At 54.9% G+C, this 19,583-nt stretch overlaps 1 protein-coding gene across 3 annotated transcripts in view; it reads right to left on the bottom strand.

Moving 5' to 3' along the window:
* BCAS4 (breast carcinoma amplified sequence 4) overlaps nucleotides 1–19,583 on the bottom strand; it is a 60,565-nt gene that overhangs the window by 26,456 nt on the left and 14,526 nt on the right. For all 3 annotated transcript variants that reach the window (XM_042930673.1, XM_042930675.1, XM_042930674.1), the window contains exons 2-4: nucleotides 19,041–19,112; nucleotides 9,037–9,138; nucleotides 441–575 (exon numbers count right to left, since the gene is read on the bottom strand). In XM_042930673.1, the coding sequence (XP_042786607.1) occupies nucleotides 441–575; nucleotides 9,037–9,138; nucleotides 19,041–19,112 (309 nt within the window). The remainder of the gene's footprint in view (nucleotides 1–440; nucleotides 576–9,036; nucleotides 9,139–19,040; nucleotides 19,113–19,583) is intronic.

A 19,583-nucleotide genomic window follows, 5' to 3' on the forward strand; every position in this document is an offset into this window, starting at 1 on the left:
GCTGGCCCTCCGTCCCCAGACCTCCACCGTCCCCGGCCCCTCTGGTCGACTTGAGGCCGACTCGTGCCTCCAGAAGGACCCACCCTGAATTCTGAATGTCACCCTGAGCACGTCCTATGTGTGCAAGGACAGGACAGGAGGGAAGGGGCTGTCCCTGCTCACTTCGGTAACCCCAGATGGACCACAGTGCTCAGCAAACAGCAGGCGCTCAATAAATAAATGGTGGGTGAATAAGCAAGTGGCCACAGCACTGAAGCTCCAAGCTCAGAGCGAGAAGAGGCGCCCCAGGGACGGACGGAGACACTCCAGCCACCTGGGCCTGCCAGCCAGACACCGTTTCCTGTCTGTGCGAGTGAGACATGCCCTTTGAACTCCCACTTCCTGAGCCCCTCTCCCCTCTCTGGGGTCTGGGAGGAGGCGGGAGGCGGGGAGATACTCACATTCCTGAAGGAGGGCAGCCCCGAGGAGCCCAGCCACCTCCGCAGAGCCTGCGAGAAGGCCCCGTGGTCCCGCTCGGCCTGAAGCACGTGGGCCTCCAGGAAGGAGACGTGGTGCCCAACCATCTTGACGAAGGCCTAGTGGAGAGAAGAGACAGACGGGGATGCCACACTGGCCACGGGCTGGAGCACGGTTTGCGTAGACACCCGGCCCTCCATCACCGCTGCCCTGTGGGCTCCTGAGGACGCCAGGCAGGGCCTGCTCAGCGGGGGCACCTTCAGACACCCTGATGATAACAGTAACGGCCCCACGGGGGGCCTCGCGGGGCCTCTACTTGTGACCTCTCACCTTCTCCCCATAGGGACCCTGGTTTTAGCCTCTATTTTGCAGAGGAGGGAAACCGAGGTTCAGAGAGGTTAGGTCACCTAACCAAAGTCACACAGCCAGTGGGTGGAGGAGAAGGGACTCGGGTGCACATCCGTCAGACTGCAAAGCCTTCTTAATTAAAAACAGGGTTTAGATTAGAATCCAGTTCTGCTCCTTAAGAAACATTTATTAAAGATATTTTTAATGTTTATTTATTTTTGAGAGAGACAGAGCTTGAGCGGGGGAGGGGCAGAGAGAGAGGGAGACACAGAATCCAAAGCAGGCTCCAGGCCCCGAGCTGTCAGCATAGAGCTCAACGCGGGGCTCGAACCCACGAACCGCGAGATCATGACCTGAGCCAAAGTCGGACGCCCAACTGACTGAGCCACCCAGGCGCCCCTAAAAAAATTTTTTTTTAATGTTTATTTTTGACAGATAGAGAGAGACAGAGACAGAGAGACACAGCATAGGGCGAGAGGGGCAGAGAGAGAGGGAGGCACAGAATCCCAAGTAGGCTCCAGGCTCCGAGCTGTCAGCACAGAGCCCGATGTGGGGCTGGAACTCATGAGCTGTGAGATCATAACCTGAGCCAAAGTTGGACACTTAACTGACTAGAACCGCCAGGTGCCCCTAAAAACAGGTTTTTTTAGAAATTGCCAAGATGGGGGCACCCGAGTGGCTCAGTCGGTTAAGCGTCCAACTTCAGCTCAGGTCAAGATCTCACAGCTTGTGAGTTTGAGCCCCACGTCGGGTTCTGTGCTGACAGCTCGGAGCCTGGAGCCTGCTTGGGATTCTGTGTCTCTCTCTCTCTCTGTCCCTCTCCAGCTTGTGCTCTCTCTCTCAAAAATAAATAAACATTAAAAAAAAATTGCCAAAACACTCACTTTAATAGTTAGTGAACATCAGAGAGTCTCAAACTCAGAGGCTGCTCGCTAAGGGGCAGACAGGTGACAAGCAGGTAAAGAGGGCTGCGTGGAGACTGGGGTGACCCGGAATGCAGGGTCCAGGCCCACAGAGGCTGCTCTGCTCCAGGCCTTTGATGCAAAATACCCACTTTCAAAAAAAAAAAAAAAAAAAAAAGAAAGAAAGAAAAAAAAAGAGAGAGAGAGAACCTGGGTCAGACTCTCTGGATTAGAATCCAGTTCTGCCCCTTACAAGCTGTATGCAACTTTCTACAAGCCTCAATTTCCTTATCTAGTAAATGATAATAATGATGATATTACTATATGGAATACGAATAATACCAACCTTGCTAAGCAGGTGAGTGCTTACTTAGCACATACTGAGCTCAATAAACGTCAGGTATCATTTTGAAAGGAAAAAAAAAAACCTGCAGATTTTATGAAAAGCCTTGAGTTTTTACCCATGTTAGCAATAATTCCCAATTAAAAAAAAAAAAAATTCCGTGCAGGCGCAGACACGTCGAACCTGCTCATCTGCAGCCTGTGGTGTATCTTCACCTTTCCCTTCACCCAGCACACGGGTGTTCCCGCACTCACGTGTGTGCATGTTCACGCGTGCGTGTATTTAAGCGTGTTCGTGTGCCTGTGCTCGTGTGAGCTTGTGTGTTTATACGCACGTGTATTCGAGTGCGCGGGCATGTTCGCGTGTCGCGAGCACAGAAGGCGAAGGCCACCAAAGGAAGCGACTCCAGAGCCACGTCAGACGAGCCACACCTCTGTGGGCCTCCCTCGCTCCCGCTCCCGCAGTAGGCTAGCAGAGATCTTCTCTCGCCAGGAAGAGGAAGGAGACTAGGAGGGAGCCTCCCTCCACTGGAAGGAAGTTCATGGCCCCCCACTGCCTACAGGGTGCCCACCATCCGGCCCTGCCCTCTCCTCCTCACACTGGCCTCCCCTCCTTCGGGTTCCCTGGAAATGCCAGGCCCCACTCACCACAGGACCCTTCCACCTGCTGTCTCCAGGCCAGGCCCTGCTCTCTGTTCTTGATGGGGTGAACGTCGCCCAGCTTTCAGGGCCTGGACTGACAGTCCCCTCCAGAGAGAGGACTTCCCCGGCCGCCTAATCTAATGCAGCCCCCATCACCGTGGAGACTCCTGCTTTCCCTGTCTCCTTAGCCCTCCTCGCCCTCCGAACTTCTCGTCCACTGCCTCCAGAACGTAGGTTCCGAAGGAAAAGGTGCTGAGTCAGTGTTATTCACAAGGCCAAGACCGGAACCTGGTGGGCTGCACGGGGTTCCCCTGGACGGCAGGTGCCTGAGAATCCACGCACGAGTGGGCACATCCGTAGCAAAAAGACACCACATCGTTGCTCCACTGTGGCCCCAGGGTTCTGGCAGCTGAAAGGCCGAATAAGCCACATCAGATGTGGGGGGGGACAGAAGACAAGGGGCCACGGGGCCAGGAGGCTTCCCCTGACCAGGGCTCCAGCCCTTGGGCTCTGAGGCCTCCCTGGGCGGCACAGCTACTTGTAAAACACGGAAGACGGCCCCGCAGTCCCTGTCCGCCAGCCGATTCCAACTGTATGCACCCCCTGTTCCCTCCAGTCTGGGGGGGAGCTGAGGAATGCACGCTCGCAGGTCAGAAATGCCAGCCAAGGGCAGCCCGGGAGAGACCTGGTTCGGGGAGACCAGGAGAGATGCAGCCACCAGAGCGGATGGGGCTGGGGGACAGGATGGTGACCACTCTGGTGGCTGCGTCTCGGGAATAGGGGGGACTCGTACATAGTCTTTTTTTTTTATTTATTAAAAAAATTTTTTATGTCTATTTATTTTTGAGAGAGAGGGACAGAGCACGAGTGGGGGAAGGGCAAAGAGGGAGGGAGACACAGAATCTGAAGCAGGCTCCAGGGTGCTTGCTGGTCAGCACAGAGCCCGACATGGGGTTTGAACCCACGAACTGCAAGATCATGACCTGAGCTGAAGTCGAACGCTTAACCGACTGAGCCACCCAGGCGCCCCCTACGTAATCTTCCCTACGTGAAAATATACTACTTTTACTAGCAGGAGGGAGGGAGGGAGGGGGGAGAGAGGAAAGCCCCATTGTTTTGTTTTAAAACATATTGGTCAGTACTGACGTGTATGGTCGCTTCGGGCAAAAGGTCCCCGCTTCAGACCGGAGCACTGTCTGCAGAGAGGTGCCAACATTTGGCTCTGGGGAGCACTCAGGAGCAGACTTCTGCAACCCCCACTCTGCCGCTCCCTAGCTGTGTGACCGTGGGCAGATCACCCCACCTCTCTGTGCCTCCCCTGCTTTCTCGGTCGGGTGGGACGAATAACGGGATTGTCCTCCGGGGCGGCCGTGGGCTGGAGCGCCTTCTCCCGAGGAAAGCACTTCGAATCCCTGGTGCCCTGTGTGTGCTAGTTTTTATTACCAAAACTAAGAAAGGCCCAAGTGCTGCACTGAGAGGTCACCCTGTGGTCCCCAAGCCCCTCCTGGCAAATGGCACTGATCTGAGAGCAGGGTGGTCCTGGGCACCCCGGGAGGCCCTGACAGCGAGCAGCCGTCCCGGATACGCTCACCCCTGTCTGTGGCAACAGCCAGCAAAACAGTGCTGGGCTTCACCGAGCACCTCAGAGACCTAGTTCCAGCTGCTGGCCTAATGCCCCACGATGACTGCCAGGAGGGAAGACATATTCCCAACTTACAGAGGAAGAAACAGATTCTGGAGGGTGACAGAGCTACCCAAGGGGCAGTTCTGGGGCCGGGGCCACATGGCTCTGGAATCTACCTGTCCCGGTCCAATGCACATCAGGTTCTCATAAGCTCCTAAAGCACACACTTCATAGTGGGAAATATGTATTTTCGCACCGGCTTCTCGTCCAAGACCCCCCTGGACTAGCTCAGTGTTTCCTCCTTTTAACAGAGACCCAGTTACAGAGAAATACCTCTACTCTAAGGAAAGCAACAGCCCAGGGGAGGCTGATACGAGGCAAATGCCACTCAGCCTCAACATTGGGGAGACTCTAGGGCAGAGTGGGGATTGTGGCAGCCTGGTGATCCTAGCCCACTGAAGGGGACGGGTGCTTCTCAGCTGCAGCTGTTGGAAGGAATGGGGGAGGGGGCCTTGGGGTTGGTCGTGTAGCACCCGGTCACTCAGTACAGCCCCGGATCCTGCCGGCATCTGAGTGTGCCATTTCCATCTAAAACTCGTAGTAATCGCTGGTGCGAGCGTAAAATGCCATAGTCACGTCACTTTGGAACACGTCTGGCAGTTCCCCAAAAGAGTTCTGGTATGACCTAGCATTTCCACTCCTAGGTTTCCACCCGAGAGGAATGAAAATACAGATTCACACAAAAACGCAGACGTGCGTGTTCACAGCATTATTCATAAGAGCCAAAAAGGGGAAATGACCCAAGTACCCATCAACCGATGAAGGATAGACGAAATGTGGCGTGTCCATCCACACACTAGAATATTATTCAGCCAAAAAAAGGAATGAAAATCAGACACATATTACGGCCTGGATGAACCCCCGAAACATCATCGTGAGTGAAATAAGCCAGGCATTGTAGCCACAGGTTGTATAATACCATTAGTGTGAAACATCCAGAAGAGGCAGATCCATAGAGCCAGAAAGTGGATGTGTGGCCGCCAGGGGCTGGGGCGTGGCTGCTGGTGGTTACAGAGTTTCTTCGGGGAACGATGAAAACTTCCTGGAATCAGGTAGTGGTGATGATTGCACAACCATGTAAATACACTCAGTTCTTAGCACGTGTTCGGTGTTCCATGGGTTGTGAATGGAACGCTTCAAAAGTCTTTTTGGATTTTCTCGGGGTTGGGGAGGGAATAATAGTATAGTATTTGCAATCACTTTTGAAGAGTCCTGTCGTTCTCACCACGGGGTCCAAACTCCACGACTCGGCCCAACACGGTCAGTCTGTGCCCACCCCTAACTTTGAGCTCTATCTACACCACCCACAACTGCCTGAAAGGCCTTGGTCTTTGCAGCCTTGGGACATCTGCACAAGCTGTCCACCCCCCCACCAGGCTTATTCCTTCATTTCTCAGTCCTTCGTGTGAAGAGACCCCCAGGAAGCGGGTCTCTCTTACAGGTCTGGCCAGGCCCCTGCTTTGCAGGTGCTGACACAGCCAACCTATCTCATCCAGCCCAGGTCCTCACCCAGCACCCCCACAGGCCACTAGCAGGGGACCAGGACGCTCATACCCATATCTCAGGGTAGCTCATAACGAGCGTTCAAGTAATGTTGGCCAAGTAAATACTGGTAAGATTTGGGTTCAAGGGGGCAGCTGGGTGGCTCAGTCAGTTAAGCGGCAGACTTCAGCTCAGGTCATGATCTCACTGCTTGTGAGTTCGAGCCCCACGTCGGGCTCTGTACTGACAGCTCAGAGCTTGGAGCCTGCTTTGGCTTCTGTGTCTCCCTCTCTGTCTGCTCCTGTCCCGCTCATGCTCTGTCTCTCTGCCTCCCAAAAATAAATTAAAAATGCTAAAAAAAAAAAAAAAAAAAAAAGAAGAAAGAAAAGAAAAAAAGATTTGGGTTCAGGAACCTCACTACTGTCACTCCATTTTACAGGGGAGCAGAGGCTTGGAATTTGCCAGGGGGGTCACACAAGGAAAGAGACAGCATCAGGATCCGAACCCAGGCAGTAGGACTCTAGAGCCAGGGTTGAGGGGGAACGCTATCTCGTGGGTGGAGACCCGGACGCTGCTACGTCACAGGATGCCCCACAACAGAGAATGTCAGGCCCGAAGCGTCAACAGCACCAACACCCTGCCGTGGGGACTATCCTGTCTCATCAGTGGCTCCCCATCGCTTGGGATGAAGAGGCCAAAATCCTGACAACAGGGCTCCTGCTGCCCGATTTCTCCAGCCCCACTCTGGTCACGTTCCCATCATCAGGCCATCCCGGGATCCTCCCAGCGTCCCCATGTCCCTCCTGCCCCCGAGCTCAACTCCGTCCTGCCTCTGAGCCTCTGCCCGAGCTGTCCCCCCTGCCCGTCCCCCCTCCACCTAACATCACCCCTTCCATTCTTCCTCCAGGGGCTCTTTCCACTCCTCGGGCAGCACCTTCCTCCAGAGCACCTGCCTCCTTCCCTCGGCCACTGTGGTCAGCAGGAAAACGGCCCCCAGAGAGGGCACACCCTCATTCCCAGAACCTGCGAAGATATTATAGGGGCAAGAAGGACTCTGCAGATGGGACTGAGGACGGGGAGATGATGCCGGGTGACCCGGGGGACTACAGGGTCCTTGTCAGAGGGGAGCAGGAGGGTCAGAGCGTAAGAGAGACTGGAAGGCAGTAGAGGCCACAAGCCAAGGAATGCGGGCAGCTTCTGGAAGGTGGAAAAGGCCCCCCCAGAGCCTCCAGAAGGAACCAGCCCCGCTAACACCTCAATTTTCAGCCTATAAGACACATTGGGACTTGCAACATCAGGAGCTTAAGATATAAACCCATGTCGCTTGACGCCCCTAAGTTTGTGGGCATGTGTTATGGTGGCCACCGGGAACCACTGTGGGAGCGCTTTGCGGCCGGGCCCCTCCTGCTGGAACACGGCCGCGGGCTGCACCTGCCTTTCTCCCCGTGAGAGTCCCGCAGCGCACACAGTAGGCCCTCAGTAAGTCTCAGTGGGTTGACTGTTAAGGGAAGCGCTGGGCTTGAGAGCTGGGCCAGGGCTCCAAACCTTCCCATTTTCTTTCTTTCCTCGGTCAAACGTGTGGAATAAAATTCAAATGAATCAGCGATTCCAAGGGCAAAGTTTTAATTATATTCCTGCCTCATTCTCTGCTGACAAGAATGTTAACTCTGCCAGCTCTAGTGGTGACTGCCGTGCTCCCTTCCTCCGTGGTTCGGAGCGGCTCACGTCCCCTCCGTCCAGGTGACCGCTATTTAATTGCAAGCTCCCTCAAGCCTCCCGGGCTTTCGCTGTGTAAGGAGCCAGGATCCCAAGCTGAGGGCCCCGGTACGGGTAAGAGCTTGGGCTCCAGGGGACGCAGGCTGAGGTCCCAGCTTCAGGGAATGAGCTGTGTGACCCTGGGAACGCTGCTTACCTCTTGGAGTTTATGCTCTTCCTCTGGGAAATGGGACAGTGAGGGTACCGTGCAGCGAGGAGAAAAATGAGCTACGATGCGCTTAGCCTGGTGCTCACACGGGAACAAGGCAGGTGAGGGAAGTCAGCAGTGAGGCAGTAGGGCGTGGTGGGGATTGCGGTATGCTGGAGAACACGGGCCTTGTCTGAGGGGCAGGTGCCACCCGGCTCTACAAAATTACAGCCCGGGGCTTAGAAACGTTCTCCTTCTCAATTCGGGTCGTCCTCACATGGGGGTTTTGTGTGTAAAAATTCACTGAACTATACACGGAAGATGTGTGTACTTCAGGGGCGCCTGGGTGGCTCAGTTTGTTAAGCATCCGGCTTTGGCTCAGGTCATGATCTCACAGCTGGTGAGTTCGAGCCCCGCGTCGGGCTCTGTGCTGACGGCTCGGAGCCTGGAGCCTGCTTCCGATTCTGGGTCTCCCTCTCTCTCTGCCCCTCCCTCACTTGCACTCTGTCTCTCTCTCTCTCTCTCAAAAATAAACATAAAAAAAAAAGATGTGTGTACTTCATGTATTTATACCTTGAGAAATACAACCTGGAGATTAAAGTATTTAAAGAAATGTGAGCTAAGTGCTATCAAAGCTTTTGAATTTCCAAAAGCAGCTTAAAAGCCAGATTTTTAGGGGCACCTGGGTGGCTCCGTCGGTTAAGCATCCAACTTCGGCTCAGGTCACGATCTCACGGTTCGTATGTTCGAGCCCTATATGGGGCTCTGTGCTGACAGTGCTTGGGATCCTCTCTCTCTCCCTCTTTCTCTACCCCTCCCCCCCAATCTCTCTCTCAAAATAAATTAAAAAACCTTTTTTAAAAAGTCTGATTTTTAAATTTTTTTTAATGTTTATTCATTTATTGAGAGAGAGAGAGAGAGAGAGAGAGAGAGAGAGAGAGAGAGAGAGAATGAGTGGGGGAGGGGCAGCGAAAGCCCAACGCAGGGCTTGAACCCACAAACCGTCAGATCATGACCTGAGCTGAAGTCGGACACTTAACCAACTGAGCCACCCAGGCGCCCCATACCTGGACTTTTAAGTGGGGTACTTTATATGAATTCACATTTGTCACAGCTTTTACAATACCGTGTAAGTACGCCCTCTTTCGCCACCAACCCCCTGTACTGGGTCTAACACCCGACGCTCTGGAGGCCCAATCAGCACTTTGGAAGAGAGGAGGAAGGAACCAGAACAGGCCCACAGGTCTCACAAAGAAAGCTCATCATCTCAGACACACCTCTAGCTGGTCCACTTTGGCATAGATGCCACGCATTTCTGTCACTTTGGCCTTAAGGAGTGGGATGTTTTCCTCCAAGATCTGTGAAGTGTCGCTCCTGATCTGCAAGAAACAGAACAGCTCGTCAGGCCCTCTGCCCCGTTACCCCGGCCTCCGGCCTGCCTCCGGGGTCGCCCAGGGTCTGCAGGGACCTCGCGGATGGCCACGATGTCGAGCGGCATCCTGCACAAGGACAGACCCGGGGACAACCCAGAACCCAGAGTCCTGAGTGGGGACCCAGACCGACCCATGTATCGTTTACTGCCGTTTCCCCCGCGAACACCTGCCAACACCAGTCCCAAAATAAGATCTGTTTTCTAAACCACTCAACTGGAGCAAAGGGAAAGACCCGAAATCTCTTCTCCAAACCCAAGTCGGGTAAGTCACATTTTCACTGCCCTGAAATTAATAATACCAACAAGTTAATGATCATTAACATTCATCAATAACGTGAATGAAAACCACAGCTCCCAAGTATCAAAGTGCTTCCCATATGCAGACACCGCGCTAAGCACTTCCCGCACACCATCTCATTTAATTTTCAATTTCTTCTGCTTGGAAGGGCTCCCAACGTGGCTATGACCTTTAATGAAGCCACACCTCTCCCGTGATCCCTGAAATCGGACACCTCTGCCTCTGTTTTTGTCCTCAAGAGCCAAAGACCACACCTAACCCGTCACTGTGTGAGAGAGAGAGAGAGACACGTCATCTCCGTGTTATCATGTCCTTAGGATGCGGGAGCTGCTCTCAGACTCCAGGGAGCATCGGGATCCCCCACGGCAACCTGCCCGATGCGGATTCCCAGGCCCCTCCATGTCTGGTTTAGTCTGCCTGGGGTCAGCCGGGAATCTGCGTCTTCAGCTAAGCTCCGAGGCCAGGCTGGAGCTGGAGTGTGAGAGAAGTCGGGGAACACCAGCGGGCACCCTAGAGGCTGGACTCAGGCTGGAGTCTGAGCTGTGTGACCTCGGGCGAGTCACTGCACCTCTCTGAGCCCTCCTTTGCTTATCTGGACGGCAAAGCAGTGACAATGGCTCCGGCTTCCTTGGCAGGCGGTGAGGACAGACCGTCCGGCAGGGTGTTTGGCAGGGTTCGTACAGGCGGCTCCTGACACACTCCCCAGTGACCGCTGCCTCCTGCACAGCCGCTGCGTGACCCACCCCCCACCCCCCGGGACCGTGAACTGGCCCTGGCGATTCACTTCTAACGAAAGGGACTCGGCCAAAAGGAGAGATGGCACTCTGGGGACAGGGTCACACAGAGGACTGTCATTCCAGTTTGTTCTCTCTCTCTCTCATTGGCTCGCTTGTGCACACTTCCTCTCCCCCCCCACCTTCCTCACCTGCCTTCTCAGCCACCAGTAAACTGAGGCGACAGAGAGGCCCACGCAGCTGGGGACGGAGGGCAGCCTCCGGCACCCGCCAGTGGGGAACCGAGGCGCACCCCCGCCGACTGGGCCGGATGCGGTCCTGCCCCGGCTGAACCTCGAGACGAGAGCGGCCCCAGCCGACTCCCCGTGGGCAGCCTGTGCGGCAAGGGCCACCGAGCCACCTGGCGGGGCCGTACACACTCCCGACCCACAGGCGCTGCCAGGTGGGGAAGGCCGTCGTTTCACGTCACCACGTCTCGGGACCCGGGTTCAGCAGCGACAGACAACTGATGCAGGGAGACAGCTCAGCACAAAGTTTTCATGTTAAACATGATCTGAAAACCGCACCTGTTCGCCTTTCTACCCAAATACACGAGACCCGCCTGTGGTCCTCCTGGAACCCGCTCCCACCGCCCTGCGGGCTGACACCACCCTCCCTGCCCCAGGTCTCAGACGCTACCCCGTTCCCCGAACGTCCCAGACCAAGCTGTCCCCTCCTGCTTCTCCTCCTCTGGTCACAGCGCTGCCGCCGTGCTGCTTGGGTGCCTGGCTCCAAGCCCACTGTCCTGGGTATCCTCCTGCCCCACATGCCCTGACCCCATGAGGGCACACACGGGCCCCGAGAGGGTGGCATGTGGCCTCAGTCTCTGCCCTGACCTCCCTGTGCCTCGGTTTCCCTATCTATAAAATGGGTACTACACAGGTTCTTCCCTTCAAAGAATGTTCTGGAGATGAAACAACACCAGCTATGCCTGGATGTGGCCCACAGAGTGAGTTTTGTTTTTTGTTTTTTAAGTTTTTTTAATGTTTGCTTATTTTTGAGAGAAAGAGTGTGAGCAGGGGAAGGGCAGAGAGAGAGGGAGACACAGAACCCGAAGCAAAGCCAGGCTCTGAGCTGTCAGCACGGAGCCCTACGCGGGGCTCAAACTCACAGACCGCAAGATCATGACCTGAGCCGAAGTCGGACGCTTAACCGACTGAGCCACCCAGGTGCCCCTTTTTAAATTTTTTTAACGTTTATTCATTTTTGAGAGAGCATGAGTGGGGGGGAGGGGCAGAGAGAGAGGGAGACACAGAACCCGAAGCAGGCTCCAGGCTCCGAGCTGTCAGCACAAAGCCCGACGTGGGGCTCAAACCCACGAACCTCAAGATCATGACCTGAGCGGAAGCCAGGCACTTAACTGACTGAGTCACCCAGGCACCCCAAGTTTTTTAATATATGACTTAATTTCTAACTTTCCTAGGAGAAATGGCTGTTTCTAGGGCTGGGGCAGGGAAAACATAGTGCCTGGAGAATCTTCTAGTGCCAGAATGTAAGGGAGTATTTATTTATTTATTTAAACTTATTTTTATTAAGTAATCTCTATGCCCCGTGAGGGGCTCAAACTCACGACCCCAAGATCATGAGTTAGGTGCTCCTCTGACCAAGCCAGCCAGGCACCCCTGTAAGGGAGTGTTTAAGAAGATATAGGACAGGGGCGCCTGGGTGGCTCAGTCAGTTGAGCGGCCGACTTCAGCTCAGGTCATGATCTCACGGTTCACGAGGTCGAGCCCCGCCTCAGGCTCTGTGCTGTCAGCGAGGAGACTGCTTCTGGTCATCTGTCCTCCTCTCTCTCTGTCACTCCACCACACGCTTGCTCTCTCTCTCTCTCAAAAGTAGACATTAAAAAAAAAAAGATAAAGGATGGGGCATGTCAAAGGAACACAGGAGCCAACCTGAAAGAGACGAATGGTCAAATCTGGAACAATCTGGACAACAAAACACGTAATATGATATCGGACTATAACCCAAAGCACAAGATGGACACCACAAACGATGGGGAAGGAGAAATGGTGACATAAGCTAGGCGTGTGGGTGCCACGTGCCCCAGACACGACGTGATGAGAAGGCACCTCACCTGTGTGGATTCTCTCTAGAAACCCACAACCCCCGTCTCACCATAAGAAAAACACCGGACAAACCCAAATGGAGGGACCTTCTACAAAGTACCTGACCAGGGCTCCTCGAAACTGCCAATGTCGTGAAAAGCAAGGAAAGACCGAAACTGCCACAGAGGAGGCGACTAAGCAGACATGACGACTTAACGCGATGTGGGATCTCACGTGATCCTGGATCGCGTTCATCCTGGACGTTAACGGGAAACTGGCAAAATCAAAATCTAACGATGGAGAGTAGTGAATAGCAATGCGCCCGTGTTGGTTTCTTAGGTTTTTTGTTTGTTTTTTGGTTTTTTAATGTTTATGTATTTTTGAGGGGGGAGGGGGGGAACCAGTGGGGGAGGGGCACAGAGGGAGACAGAGGATCTGAAGCGGCCTCTGTGCTGACGGCAGAGAGCCTGATGCGGGGCTTGAACACAGGAACCACGAGATCATGACCTGAGCCGAAGTTGGACGCCTAACTGACCGAGCCATCCAGTCGCCCCTGGGTTTCTTAGTTTTGACAAAGGTCCTGTGGCTGACGCGAGATGTTAGCACAGGGGGGAGAAACTGGATGAGGGGCGTGTGGGCACTCTCCATACCATCTTCTCACTTTTCCTGTAAATCTAAAACTATTCCAAAATAAAACACGTAAATACGGCTTTAAAATATTCAAGTGATTAAGTGGGGATTTACAACACGTCTTGAAAGTCAGCCGCTTTGGCAACACTGGGCCTACATCCCCCAGGCACCGAAGGCCGGGCTGAGCCGTGGCTGCTGGCTCCGGGTGGGGCATGGGCTCTCTGGTGTCCTCAGTCACCACCCCTCCCTCATGCCTCGCCCCTGCCCCCTTCACTCCTGTCCAGATCCTGCCTGGCTCCCGCGGGCACATGCGTTTGTTACCCTTGATAGGAAAAAGCCCTCAACATCTTCCCTTGGGCTCCCCCAAGGCCAAACTTCTGGAGACATACCCATCCCTCCACAAGGCTGAACTCTCGAGAAATTGCTGTGATTCAGTAATGCAACAAAGAGCAGATAACTCCCGGCAAGGTCAGAACACAGTAGATCAAACGCAGATCTTTTCTTTCTGCTCATTTCTCAAGAAACGAATCGGGAGAGAACAAGGGCAGTCAGGAGGGCCTGGTCCCAGTGACCCACCCTGAGGGGGTGAGGGGAACACTGCAGAGGGGAGAGTGATGACGTGCGTCCCTGCCTCCCTCTAGCTTCGAAGGAACCCCAGGAAGAGGGGGTCTGTGGCTGGGCAGGCAGTCCCCTCTCCACTTGCTGAAACTGTGGATAATGGGGGGCTGTCTACCCCTGCCTGCATGGCGGTCTGTGCGTGCATGGGGGGAAAGTAGAGAGTAATCCTTGGGGTCCAAAAGGCCCCCAACGCTTCCTCTTGGTTCCCCCACGTGCTGGGAACTGTAAGGCGAAAATGAGGGCGAGGAGGGGCATGATGCCAGCACTCTGTAGGCTTTCGCCTGGTGCTGAGAACAGACCCTGTGAATCAGAAACGATTTTATCTTTAACCTTTCATGGGTGGTGATGCTGCACAAGACGGAAAAACGAAATGAGCCAGCCCAAGGTCGGAAGGCTACAAAGTGGGAGGTGGAAGGTTACCATCCAGGTTGGTCCGGGGTCACCTCTAATACCAGAGGTCTGCAGACGCGTTCTGCCGAGCCAGCCCGCATCATGTCTAAAAAAAACCAAAGCCCACCCGAGCGAGATGCCAAGATCTGAAAACAAGGAGGTTTCCCTTAGAAGCCCAGATTTCTAGCTCCTTGTGAAAAATCGGAAGACCGGGCCACCCTGAGACCATGTCCTGTGTGGAGCTGTGACAGCTGTCCCCTCTGGTTAACTGTGATCTCTCACCACTCCCTAGAGTCCCTCCAGCAGGGCGTCTGTGGCCACGCTGTGCCCTTCTCTTCTTCCAGGGGAGTCCAAGGAAAGCAACACATTCTGCTTCTCACACCTACTTTGCATCATCATGGAATCTGAGATGACACGTTTCGTTCGCGACCGAGAAGCACACAGAGAGGTCAGCGACGAATCGATCCTATCTGAGCCTCTGCCAGGATGAACCCCCAACCTGGTTGATTGGCCTGGCCGACCCTTCCCCAGCCCGGTCTGCCACCACCTCCCCAGAGCTGGCCTCCGGAGCCCAGAAGTCTGGGCAGCGGATGTGGGGGTTATCACCGAGCAAAGACGGCTGTCCAGGATGATTCAGGGCCCCCAGGAAGGAGAGCCAAATGCACTTGACCCAAGAACACACACCAATGCCAAATGCAAGTGCTGGCCCAGGGCCAACAGGGAATTTTCTCCATCTATGTGAGCGAAGAAAGAGTCCGCTCCCTGCCAGGGGTGGGGGTTCCCAGGGCCCGGATGAGCCACCTGAACTCCAGAGGGCACAGGGCTGAAGGCCTTACAAATCCTCATCACTGTCACCACCTCCCGGTGCTTCCGTAATGACGATGGTGACCCCAGGAGCCACCATTTACGCAGAGCGGCATACAGAGCCGGCACCCTGCTAAGCAATTATTTTTAACTATTTTTAATCGAATGGCAACGACATACAGCAAAGTGCTCGGGCCTTCAGTGGGCAGTTGGACGTATTTTGTGAGCACGTTTCCATCTGGGTAAACACCACCCAGGCCACCGTGTGGAACATCCCATCACCCCGGAAGGCTCCCTCCTGCCTCTTTCCAGTCGTGACCACGCCCCCAAAGCCAACCATTGCCTGACTTCCCATCACCACAGACTCGTTCTGCATATTTTTGAACTTCGGATCATGGAAGCCACCACAGCTCGCATTCTGTGCCCGACTCCTTTCCCCGGGCCTCACGCTCGGGAGAGACCTCACTGATGTCGTGTGCAGTTTGTTCCTTCGCGTCGCCGTGAGGGCCAGGGTGTGAAGAAACAACAGCTGATTGCCTCGTTTCTACCGCCGATGGACGCCGAGGTTCTTTCTGGTCTGGGAGCGTCGCGAATAAAGCTGCTGCGAACATTGGGGTGCGAGGCTTTGCAGTCTCTGCTTTCCACTTCTCTGGGGTAATTATCTCGGATGACAGTCGCCAGGATGCAGGGTCAGTGCATGTTTGACTTTCTGAAAATCTGCCGAACGGTTTCCAAAGTGGCTGTGCCTTCTTGCATCTCTGCCAGCAAGGCGACGAGCGTTCCTGTTGCCCCACATCCTCGCCCACACTTGCACTGCGGTCACCGCAGGGGAGGGGCAGCGCGTATCCCCACCTCATCCGGTCCGCACGGTAACTCTTGGGAGACAGATACCATTTGCGTAGATTGAAGAGGGCCACAAGTCCTTTGCATTCCTTCCGTGAGCACGCGGGGTCTGTGTCCTCTCCCCTTGGATCTGGGTGCCCTGTGGGACTGGTCTGACCAGTAAAATAGGACAGAAGTGACGCTGGCACACCCAAGCGTCCAGACACCCGGAGGCTCCCACTTCCCATCTGTCGGAATGCCTGCCCTGGGAGGCCTGACGCCATGCCAAGGGAGCCCGAACTAGCCCCGAGGACAGGCTGCATGGGGAGAGGGGACACCAGCCGGTCCCCGGCCATCGGCACTCGCAGCCCAGACGTCAGACAAGCGGGAGAAAGGGCCACGGCGGACATCCCCGCCCCAGCAGGAACCACATCCCCTCTGTGCCCTGCCCTGGCCCACGTAATAAACGGGTGGTCGTTTTACCCCACTGCCTTTTGGGGTAGCCTGATGCGGCAACGGACAGAACCACGACCTCCATTTACAGGAGAGAAGAGAAAGGGAGGGAGAGGGCACATGCTGTGCCTGAGAACCCGCAGCAGCAGGAGTCGGAGCTTGAAGTGGCAGCAGCGAGCCTCACGTCTAAGGTCTAAACAGGTGGCAGGCACAGGCTGGTGAATTCCAGTCACACAGGGTGATCAAGGGCAAGGGCAGGCTGGCAATGGACTTAATGCATCAGACAGGAAGCCAGACTCTCGTTCCTAAGTGCCTGATTTTCCCGGAAAAGGCGCGGCTTCTCTCTGGACTATGCACCAGGGAGCCTGGCCACTCTCAGGCCTCTAACTCGACCACTGTTGCCAAAGGCCAAAGCAGGGAGCTGGGGACAACGTCCATGGGGTGACATCACCTGCCCCCCAGAGGTCCCCACTCATCCCTAGCTTGCACCAAAAGAGAAAAGGAGGCCCCGAGCTGGACACCTCTCTCTGCCACGCGTGCAGGCACACCAGGGAAACTAAGCATCAAGTGTCGGGGCCAAGAGGGTCTCCGTAACTCCGCGCACTGTTGCAGGGGCCACAAAAGCATCGTACCAGGCACATTCTCTTAACGCAGGCACGCTCGTTTGCGTATGAACACAAGAAATGGTCTTCACTCCGGTGGGAGACGCACTCTCTTCCCTTTCTTGAAACACAGGACCCTCTTGGTCTGGTGTCATTTGCCCTTTTTCAGTAGGACGCCAAATACAGAGAAACATACTCTCGGCCCACAAAACATTTGCGCATGATAGACGTACCTGGCAGGCGGCCACGGAGTCAGGGGGCCCCACAGGAGCAGTGGCCAGTGACAGGCTGAGAGCTCACACGCTGTCCAGGGTGGGGCGGCCACTACACAACTCCGGCCGATGCTGGCCAGGTGGGACCAAGCACCCAAGGGAGCCAGAACTTTGCTCTTCCAAAAGAAGCCAGAAACCCTGATTTTTTTTTTTTTTTTTTTTTTTGCATGACATTCTATAAATGTCAGCAGTGAATTCCTTTTTCTTTTCCTTCCAGAAACAGTCAACATATCTGCAGGCGGGACCGGGTCCATGGGTCATGTGTGTGATCTCGGTATTAAAACCTTTGCATAAATGCATCTCCAGGCTTCCAGTTAGGGGAGGGGCTTGTCAGCACACTGCCTGACGCCTTGGCCTCTGGCGACACACACAGGCTCCCCCACCACAGGAAGCTTTGATGGTTTCAAAGGCAAGATGGCCCGACCCCTCTCCCGATCCAGGCTGACTCCTGCCCCAAGATCGCCCCTTAGGCGGATCGTGGGTCTCCTTTCAAGGAGGAGGGTGGCTGAGACTTGAGAACAAAACGTCCCTGAGTCACCGGTCCACCCATCTTCCAAATCTACCCCTTTGGCTTTGGGCCCCCCCGGTCCACACTGTGCCCAGCACACCATACCCACGGGCCGGTGCCTCTGCCTGGACACTCACCCTCCCCAGCGGCGGAATTCTTTCTGTTCCTCCTTCAAAGCCCCAAATTAATCACCACCTGCTCTGCAAAGCCTTCCCAATTTCCCAGGCAGAATCTAACGCCTCTGCTTTTCTTTCTTTTTCTTTCTTTTTTTTTTTAAACAAATCAAGTCTTAGGATCATGTGCCCAGTTCCTTCTAGACCCTCCCTCTTCAAAACCTTTGCAGTCTCCTTTTGCACCTTGAACACACCTTCAGGCGAGGGCTGCCACACTGGATGACAGCGCTGGTCACACACAGTGGGCTCCTCTCACAGAGGGAAGGGAGACACGGTCCACTTTCTTCTCATCCTCGGGCTCACCCCGGCACCCAGTCAGGGGCAGGTGTCCAACAGCCGGTGATGAAGAAAGGGCTGTCCGGGCTGTTCAAAGTCTGCCTCATTACCCAGCTCCCACCCGGACCCTCACCCAAACTAGAAAATTGGTTCTCAAGAGCGAAACACACACAGGTCCTCTTGGGAACACTTCTGTCTTGTTCACTGTTGTGTCCCCAAGGGTGGCGCAAGGGAGGCCTATTGAATGAATGGGGATGACGGGGTGCCTGTCACGTTGGCCTGCTTCAAGGAGAAATGGGCTGATACGGGAAATGCACTTTGCACTGTGCCTGGCACCAAGTAGGTGTTCAACAAACGTAGAGGGCTGCCGTGACCGTTCCTCCCCTGGGCTCTCAGAAACACTTCTCCGGACACGTGCTTCACAGGCGCACAAATCTACCCCACTGGGTCCAGCCGAGACACAATATGGAGCTCTACGCTTTGGGCCTTCAGGCCTTAAACCGAGGGTGCTGGGAGCTTCCAGAAAGTTCTATCACTGCTCCTCAGGGGCCCACACCTGGCCGGCAACAATGCTGGGGACACAAGGATCTGGAGGAGATTTTTGCAAAATTTGTAGTGGAGACCTTGTCTTCTGGGCCTAAGGCACCATCTCCCCCACCCAGCCAAGAGGATTTGATCCAACAAAACAGAGTAAGAGGCAACAGCAGAGACGGCAAAAGGATCTGAGAAGGAACCCGATGCCCAACCCTGCCTCGGGCTACAGCCTGGGCAAGAGGCTCCTCCCAGGCCTTGCAGGCCTGAAGCCATTTCCTGGCTGCCTCCATGTTTGCCTGGCGGACCGCGCAGAGCCGAGGAAAGTTAAATATAGTCTTAGCATCCCCGCTGAACGGCTCCCCGCATCGGTGCCCGAGAGTGCCACCTGGTGGCCCACTCCTGGCTCCTCTGTGGAATAAGAGCCATCTGGGGGGGGATGGGCACGATCAAGATGGCCGCCTCAGGAAGCCTTGGTGTTGAGAGACCGTGGGAGAGAGTGCGCGCGCCTGGTCCTGCTCTCACCGTCGGCTGCTGCCCCCATTCCTTCTGGTTGCCAAATCGCCACCAAAATGGCTTCCCCAGAAAACTCCAGGAAGGACCTGGAGTCTGGCCGGGGCCTAAATCCACTCCTCCCGGGCAGACACTCACCATGTCGGTCAGGCTGCAAAACTCTTCCAGCCTGAGGAGCATCCCCTCGATGGTCTCCTCCACCTCCTTCGCCTGAAAAGAGACAATATCCTGGAGATTAGCAAGTGGTTTCCAGGGAGAAAAACGCCCTTCACTTTTTTTTTTTATTTTTTTTTTAAGCAAACTAAGGATTATCTGCCCAGTTCCCTTCAGACCTCCTTTCCCTTTGCAAAACGTCTCATAGCCTCATTTAAAGTAGTGGTGATCAGGCAGCAATCGTGACACCTGTGGACAGAGGCCTGGCGAAAAGCCACCACGGCCCATCCACTCCAGGCAGCGTTCAAAGGAGAGGAGATAAATAAATATGAGCAGGACTAGAACAAACCTAGCCTTACCATCCCGCTGTTCAGATAAGGAAACTGAGGCTCAGAGAGGACAGGTAACCCTGCTTGAGGGCACACAGCTAGCAAGGGGTGGGGCCAGGATTCCCCGGTAGGTTTGAGTTCACAGCCCCAAAGCGTGCTCTTGACAAACTCTGAGAAATGCCTCCTGGGAAACACGATG

Source organism: Panthera leo, chromosome A3 (genome assembly GCF_018350215.1).
Source record: "Panthera leo isolate Ple1 chromosome A3, P.leo_Ple1_pat1.1, whole genome shotgun sequence".
In the NCBI taxonomy this organism is placed as follows: Eukaryota; Metazoa; Chordata; class Mammalia; order Carnivora; family Felidae; genus Panthera; species Panthera leo.